Source organism: Atractosteus spatula, chromosome 16, assembly GCF_055471065.1.
Source record: "Atractosteus spatula isolate fAtrSpa1 chromosome 16, fAtrSpa1.hap1, whole genome shotgun sequence".
Lineage (NCBI taxonomy): Eukaryota > Metazoa > Chordata > Actinopteri > Semionotiformes > Lepisosteidae > Atractosteus > Atractosteus spatula.
In genome coordinates this window covers 4,789,695-4,798,601 of record NC_142721.1, presented here as the reverse complement: position 1 = coordinate 4,798,601, position 8,907 = coordinate 4,789,695, and the positions used below count along the sequence as shown (strand labels likewise).

General features: G+C 38.0%; 1 protein-coding gene across 2 annotated transcripts in view; it reads right to left on the bottom strand.

The window, feature by feature from the left end:
• Positions 1 to 8,907, bottom strand: part of LOC148819401 (uncharacterized) — a 46,044-nt gene that overhangs the window by 4,261 nt on the left and 32,876 nt on the right. For both annotated transcript variants that reach the window (XM_088934728.1, XM_088934727.1), the window contains 7 exons: positions 7,897 to 8,006; positions 4,865 to 4,913; positions 3,791 to 3,911; positions 3,456 to 3,550; positions 3,135 to 3,200; positions 470 to 569; positions 146 to 298 (listed from right to left, as the gene is read on the bottom strand). In XM_088934728.1, coding sequence (XP_088790854.1) covers positions 146 to 298; positions 470 to 569; positions 3,135 to 3,200; positions 3,456 to 3,550; positions 3,791 to 3,911; positions 4,865 to 4,913; positions 7,897 to 8,006 — 694 coding nt within the window. The remainder of the gene's footprint in view (positions 1 to 145; positions 299 to 469; positions 570 to 3,134; positions 3,201 to 3,455; positions 3,551 to 3,790; positions 3,912 to 4,864; positions 4,914 to 7,896; positions 8,007 to 8,907) is intronic.

Sequence of the window (8,907 nt, the reverse complement as noted above, 5' to 3'; positions counted from 1 at the left end):
TACAGGGGTGAGTTGTCTCCGAACAGCCTATTACAAACTTTCTTAGAACGTAGACACCATTAGACATTCAAACCAACTTAAAAATGCTACTGTCTTACATCTATTTAGAAACAGTAATAATTAAACTCAATAACTGTGGTAGAACCTGGAGGAGGAAGATCAAGCTTCATTTTGCGTAGTTCTAACATGGACGCTTGGAGCTGCTCAATGACCGAGTCGTCATTTAAGCTGAAAGATCCTGCGATCTTCTCCTGTAGGAACTCCCGAAGATCTTCTAGCGACATTTTAAGTAAACGTTCTGAAAAATAACCAAAGAAAATATACCAAATTGAAGTCTTTTTCCCATTTATTTACAAAAGTGTTCTCTACTTTTAAAACTGCAGTTTTTTAAAGGTCGGATATTGAGTTTTGCTTCAAGGTACTTTGAGAACTTGCTGAAGTGAGGACAAGGGGCTGGTGTGGTACTCACTCTTGTGCAGTTTGAGAATGGTGTAGGCCATGGCAGTCAGGATTCTCTCCCCTTCCAGGATATAGATATCCCATAAGCGCAGAGTCAGGGTGAATGGTGTCTGTTGTCAAAGAAAAATAATACTTGGTTAAGGATTAAGCTTCCAGTAGATGGAAAATGTGGTATGTGTTGAGAAGAAAACTAACAACATGCAATGAGCAGTCTTTCTGCAAAATGACAGCATGGTCTGTGTCTTAGGCAAAGTGGTGCTGTAAACTCAAACTTTCTATTTGTTTGAACTTCAGTCGGCAAATATATTGACTGCAATTCACTTGATGCTTGAGCACAGTGGCTGGATATCCCACATGCTCACAAACACAGTTATACAGAAAAAAAAACAAGAAAGAGAAAAATGTTTGGGATACTTTTTATTCAAGGTTCAGTACCACTGCCAACTGTAACCCCTAGATTGCAACTTTGTAACTGAAGTCACTGAATTTTTTTCTGTGTATTGCCTAACGCATTGTAGTGCAATTGCTTCTCTTAAAACTCTATTAGGCATTTAAAATTTCCTGTAGAGAAAAGGTTGTTTACAGGAATAAAGATTCGACTCCTGTGCCTTATCTATACCCCTCTACTTAATATTGGAAAGAGCCACCATGTGGTCACGCAAAGCCCTCTGCACTTCAAGCCCAGAAAACTGGAAAGGTTTCTTGATGCTGACAACAGCTCTTCTTTGCCTCCACCACCAAAACCACTGGATTTAATGTAACTATGCTAGAAAACCAGGAAGCAACCATGGCCTCTCTAATCATCCAGCAGTTCATTCAAACACCAGAAGACTGCAGTCCCCCTGAGTATGGGGACCTAAACAGGGCATCCTGTACATCAGGGGTGTTCAACCCTGGTCCTGCAGAGCCCTAGTCCACCAGTACCAACTTATAGACCACCAGTTTTTAAAGGTGGGCAGCACCTGTAAGATTTCGATTAAATAAAACAAGTAATGTGTTCAAATAAAAGAACTCTAGTCACTGAGGGCAGAAGAGAGAGAGTTTAGTCCACAATGATCTCTTAATTACTTAATTTAATAAAACATCTGTTAAGCTTACCATTATAGAATTATACATATTTCACCATTAAATCACCATATAGACATTGGTGATTTAATGGTGAACTACAAAATCTCTTGGATTGTGGTTCTTCAGGCCAAGGGCTGGAGATTTCTGCTGTACAACAGATCCTATGACATGCACTCCACTCCTGAGTCTAGTACTATGTACTGAAGTACAAGAACATTAGACCTTACCAGCTCTGAATTCTGTTCACTCACATTTTATGTAATGGCAGTATTGTAAGCATATAATTCTAAAGTCAGAGCACAGGATGGGCAAAATAATCATTGTATGCATTTCTCTTTAAATTAACTTTGCTATTTTTTTTACTGGTGTAAAACACCACAAACATCTGACACATTAATTATTTTAGCCTGTGGTCAACACATGATACAATGGTTCAGCATCTACATCAGCCAAAAAAGACAGGAACAAACAATATAAGTTCACAGAATTTTCTGCTCTTGATTTCTGAGGAAAGAAAATATTTCAGTTAAAGAGTTCACTTTTGTTCACATTCTTTATCAATAAAAAGAATCCCTACAACAATAACTTAATTACAGCTCCTATTTTGCACTTCAGGGTGTTTCTGGAGTGTTTAATATGTTTATCAAAGAGGCTGGAAAGCCTGAGGGCATCAGTGAGGATGCAGCTTGGGAAATTCTTCAGAGAATCTTAAGGAATTCCCCAAAGAAGTATGCGTCACATTAAAGGAATCTATTGCTTAAAAGAAATGTATCTCCTAATAAAGCATTGTTGAAGGTAGAGACAGCATCTCAATGACAAAAAATGTTTATTATGTTTTAACAGCCTATGTTGTTCGTTGCTGCCAAGTACGATATCACCATTGTGGTTTTTGTACAGACTAGGGCTCCTGGGAAATTCCTGCCTCTCCAGAGCCCTGTTCCCACCCTGACATCATGAGAACATGTTGCTGCTTTAGAATGCCATGTGTGAGTGAGCGCTACATGAGCTTTCTCTACCAAACATCACCTCTCATCTGTTACACAGGGGCTGCTGTGGTTAGGTGAGACGCATTGGCATTGTCTTCACAGCACATGGAGGGCACCGATGGCAGTTTTGAGCTTCCTGTGCACTGCTGTTGATTACATTTTTGAGACAGGTATTTTCTTTGATCTCACGTGAAGTCTGTATTGAAAGACCAGCAACGTTTTGCTGAGAGTTTCACACCTATCAGTACTGAACTTCTGCACAGAGCACCGACCCGTCTGGCAGCACATACTGTAGGCTTAAGACGCATGGCTTTCCTTAGAAAACACAGATTCATTTTCCTACACAGGGTAATTCCAATTAGCAATGAGCTAATGAAAAAAGAATTCTGTCTTGTCCAGCATTTCCCTCTTTTACTTCTTCAGGTAAACTTACACAGATACCGCAGTCCATTTTATTATTTTACCAGTTTAAACCCATGCTTATGTTACTGTATATAATCCTTATATATGTGAAATGCATGGTAGCATAGACAACAAAACTATTAAGACACAAAACTGTAATAATACAAACTCATATTGCATGGATTGGGTCTCTGTAATCAAATTCGATGTGAATCTTACCCTGTCAATGAAGCACTGAAGAAACCACTTGGTTGTGTAAATCCCTGTTGACATCTGCTCCTTGTCCTGAATTAAGACATAGAGGTGTGGTGAAATGTGACGCCAACAGCACTGTAAAATTCTAGAAGTAGCACAATTACAAACAGTCTCAGAACTACTGAAAAACTTAATCTTCTGTCACACTGTCAGAATCTTATCTGTAAATCGATCAGTCATTTTAAGCAGGGACATTTTTTTTCTTCAGCGTTATCGGCCTGAAACCTGATGTATTTTCATGATGTATAATCACTGTTCAGTCGAACAATAGAAAAATAAACTCACCAAGTGTTTCTTCAGCTTTGGAATCAGCTTAGATAATATCTGATCATGGTGCACCTGAAACCTCTGAAGTTTGGGAAATCCTGGGATAAAGAACCCTTTGAAGGTAGAAAACCAAGTAATGAGGATTAAAAAAAAAGATTTAGAAAATTATTATCCTTCTAAAAGTAAAAAATGTGATTTAGGAACATGCAAATTCAATTGTAATCCCTATAATATAAAGCAATATGAAGATATTTAGGGGCAACAAAACAGTCTTGGTGTCCTTGTTACTTAAGAATGAAGACATACAGTACAGTATACGTACACTTTAGAAGTTCACCATTTCAAACTCTTACCATGCATTGCATGCTTCTGGTTTGTCAGCAGCTGTGACAGGGCCCAGAAGGCGTCCTCCTCATTCATATACATCAGTAAGATGGCTGCTATCTGACTCATGCCTTGACAGTAGCTCACCTCCTGCAAACAGACACAGCTCCCATCAGAGAGCCCATCAGTGCTCTGAACTACACCTGAACAAAAACATGCTTTCCAACTGCTGGGCTATCGGTTGGTAGCAGCATTATTTATAAGAATAAAACCTAAAAAAACAACTTAAAGAGTCTACTATATTAAAAACATATATCAGACAAAAAAATCAAACCTAACCTCGTTTCATCTCAATATAACCAAGACATTGTCAAGTGCCACAGTTTATTATTGTACTTAATTTTTTTCACAAAGAAAAACTGACAAAGAAAAAAACAGTTCTTCGATTAAGCAATGCTGTCATTCTTCACCACATTCTAAGATAAAACTAAATAACCAAATAAAACCATTGCCCACAGTGCAAGAGAGAGAAGTACACCGTCTCATTATCTCAGTGAGCACAGTCTCAAATAGACACTTATATTCACAGAAGCAAAAGTGTTTTTTTTTCTCACTTAGTACATTTTCTCCACACTGCCTTTCCCTGGGCTGCCTTAGCCCCTCTGAATGACAGAGGAAAAGACTGCAGGTGGACAGTGTTAGTAAGGTGCTCACAAGGGAGAGCAATGAAAAAACAAACTGCAACCTGCAAAGTGGATAAAAATGGACAAATAAAAAAGAATCCTCTGCCTGTCGAGCCACGCAGATGAGCCATGCCTTTGCAGAAGCACCTTCGCAAACCGTCGCAAACATCTCTGGTTTGACCTCTATCGCCACCAGCTCAACAGGGGGCCAGTGGTGAATTTAGCCAACCCAGTCAATTCCTCCTGTTTATGTCAGAGTGCCTCATCACCCCAGGTCCCTGGCAGAAAGCGTTTGATCTGCATGTGAAATGGGTGTTCACGACCTGAGTCGACACAACACACTGAGGTAACCGAGGGACTCATGTTTTTACAGTTGAAGTTATTCCATGACAAAACTGCGATGGTGTGTTTTAAACTCACCGTGTTATAAACGGAGTAGGCTGCCAACACGTGGAACAGGGCCTGCTGCCTGTGAAAAGAACATACAGTACATCTCTGTCTCACTCCAATGAACAAGGAACATTCCCTGCTTCTGATTCATCTTGGCCCAGGGAAATACAACCAGGGTTTATCCCTCAGAATCATACATTAGTTAAGGGATTGCAAAGTAACAGTTTATAAATGCATAAGCCAGTAGTTAATACTCTTCTAATGTATTATAGCTGGAACAAGTGACCTTCTTTAAATAACTATAGAATTAGGATTAGGGGTATCATTTGAGATTTGTCTTAGTTACTAATGTAATGTTGGTTCTAATCATATTGTTGTTAGTAAATGAATACTTTATATATATATATATTCCACTTAGAAATTACATTTTCAACTCCTAATCTTAAATATTACCCAGAAACCTAATTTTGTTTCTTTTTTCTTTATTATTCTCAATGGTAGGTACACTCATTTAGCAATTTCACCCATGAAATATGCTTTCTTAACCATAACCATATAAATATATCCATCTATTCTCACAGTAATGAAACAATATTGCAATTGTGTAGTTAGTCTGACACCAATATATCTGCTTTCTATATTTCTTTAAAATACTGGCTCAAAAGTATGTGCTGGAGAAAGAACAATAGTGCAAAGTCTGCAATAGGATTTTTGCCTATTAACATTCACACCCAAATACTGTTAAGAAACATTAGACTTCAGAATTTAAAAAGTAGTCTGCAAAAACATTTGCCTTTTAAAATATTAAGGAACCATTGTGGCTTTGTAAATATTTCCACTGAGCCTCCACAGCCTGGAATGTATTTGCTTGTGAGTGACGACAGAACATTTCTGGCCTGTATTCCACACAAGCGCCTCTTAACAAAGCTGCTGGAGTGCTTTCAAGGACTGCTATTACTGTACTGAAGAAGAAAGAAAAACTAGAGGGGAAAAGAGTAAATGACAGTTATTTCCTTTTGTGTTCGTGCTAATGACCATCTTAAAAAGAAAGCTAAACTAAGACAATTTCAATCTTAGTTTAAAGGCTAAAAAGAGCTTACCATTGTGATACTTGGCTGGTGTATTGCAATTTCAAAGGTCTAATAGGGGGTTTTGCATTTACTTATGTATCACACAAGCTCTGAAATCCTAAAATGTGCTTCCAGATGCTAATTAGTGTTTTGTAATTTTCTAGTTGGGCTTGTAGACTTCTCTTGAAGGTACATGTGATCCCAAGAACATTATTACAATGAACATTTGTACCAAGAATCTGGGTTGTGGATTTCGAGAAATTAATAAAACTTTAAAACCAATACAGATTGCCAGGTAAGCTAATTTTAGCTAGATCTGTGTACTTCACCCCTGAGAGGTAAGGGAACTGAAGGCCGGTACATGGGTGTTTCCTGTAAGGCTTCACTGTCACAGGAAGGCTAATTAAACACGCTGACAGAAAGGAAATGGCTTTGTTTTGGCTTGCGAGTTGCAAGGTTACAGTCAAGCACAGTTACACTAAGGTGTAAAGGTTTAACCTCTTCAGTACTGCACAGAAATGTTCAGAAGGATAGTATCCACACACAGAAAGAGTGACATGAAAAGAAAATAACTTTGAATTTGTAGACTGAACAGATGCAGTATCTCAAAATGCTTAGTTATCTTTAACGTTATCTATTATTTAATTCTGTTTGTTTATTTCACTGATATAATTAATTAGAGTTTGTTTTCAGTTTTGAAAACTTAGAATCCAGCTGGTTTTCTAGGTCTCATTAAATCATTAACAGCTTAAGACCTTTGATGTGTCAATTTGGTCCAGTTCAGTTTATCATTGGCTCAATTAGGTGGTTAAGAGCAGGAGAACAGCAGGCAATAGTGGAACAAAATCCTACAGACATCATGGGCCCCCAGGACTAGAGCTGTGCACCACTGTCAATAAATCACTCATGTGGATGGATAAGTATCCTGCGTTGGGCAAGTCTGTGCAATAGTAACAATACAGGAATCAGTGCTATTGTGTAGTTTTGACACCTGTAGCGGGTGGCAGTTTTCACAGATTATCACACTCAGTGTGCATCAAGAATTTATGCAGTTGGACGGAATTTCCTGATCTACACAAACAGCCAAGTAGTTTCTAGGCTACACAGAAGAATGGTGAATGGTACCAGAGTGTTGCAGTGAGTTCATTTGCCTTGAATTGCTTGGCACCGGTCTTTGTGTGATTAAAAGGCAGGAAACATGCTGCTTTTAAAAAGAAATGAAATAAGGATGTGCTTAAAATAGAAACCTTATACATCTGGTGGTTTAAAAAGGAAGCAAAAAACTGTAGTCAATTCATAAATAATATAAGTAAACAGCCAAGTACAGTGTTATTCCCCGGTATGTGACTCGGACGTTTCTCGATACCATCATACCAACACAGGTTGTTGGACCTTGTGGTGGCTAGGGAATCTTCCTTCTCAGAGCCTGCCTTTTGTGGGCTCAAAGAGGTACAAAATCATGATGGTGGCAACACGACTGTTCTGCTGCAGCATGAGAATACAGGACCACCACCAGCTTCTTGAACAGTCTGCACTTCAGGTCTGATCGTTTCCCGCTCAGCTTTCACCTCAGGCCCTGAAGGTGTGCTGTCCAATTCATGATACTAGGTCACTGACTTTGCTCATTAATTGCCTTGACATTTTTAAAAACTGGTATAGATTGTGTGTACATATATTAGAGAATATATTAGAGAAAACATCCTCTTATGCTTTCTAACTTTGTGCTTTAGAAGTTAATCTGTTTTAAATCTTAGGAACATTTCTTCCCCAAAGAACTTCCTTGCACAGTAAATGGTTAAATTTGATTTCTATAGAGAAGTCCGTTAACATACAGAATTATATAAGGAGAAACAACACAAAATACACAGAAATAGTTGGACAAATAGGAAAGGATGCAAAGGGAAAAAAGAGATAAGAGATGTGATATAATATGTGAATCAAATCAAACTTTAACAGAACTCTTCGAGATAGCTGGCACTGGTATTAACTTACTTCACGCCAAATCGATCTCTGAACATTATGTGATTCCGGAAGGTCCTGTTAACATCAAGATCTATTTGCTTAATTTCTGTGGAGTAGCTCCTGGCCTGTGCTTTCATTTTCTGTGGAGTCAAAAATAACGAGAGATATTAATAACAATTACCAAAAATACTTAGCAATTTATCTGTGACTTCTAAAAAGTAAAATCCATCTCTCTCCAAGGTTTTGACTTTGTCTTCCCTGGTGTCATGACTAGATGGTCAGATTTATGGTGTCCTCTTTGTTTTCTTTAACACCCTGGTCTTAGAGAACTCCAATGCAGTTATTCTCATAGGTCACCCAAAATCCCTGCTACTGTATGTAAAAATCAGAATTGCTTATTTAAACAATTTATTAAGTATGCAAGTAATGTGTCCATCATGAGAACATTGATGCTTGAGGAGCAAGATATTTTGTTAAATTGTTCTAAACTTAATTTAAATGAGTTTATTGAACACACCACTGATCAAAGTTAATCTATTCCAGAACTTTAAAATTTCTGTTTTAAATGCTACCTATGAATCCTTCTGGACTGTGACTCTCCAGGAGCAGGGCTGGAGACACTTAAGGTAGTGTAATACAAAAACAGAAGAAAATTTCCAAAAGACTGTGAGCTCAGACCTCCAATGTCAATTCCTATCTCATTACTCATAGCTCACGTGACACTTATAACATGTTAACACTTCTAAAGTGACTATACTATCACAGCCTTTAGTGGGGCACAGTGCAACTCCAGAGAGAAATCCATGGTAATATAATGGCAGAGTATACTGTAATACAACTTTTTGAATTACTCTGAAAGTAAGACAGATGTCAGGCAAAAGAACTACAATATGCTGCAAAATTACCTCCATCTTACCACAATGCACAGAGTTAGTGTGCTATTTATAATACACTTTCCAGTAAAACAGTTTTGCTGATTAATAACAATATAATATGACCAAGACTGAATTTTTTGTGCTGTAGTACTAGTACAATGGAGTG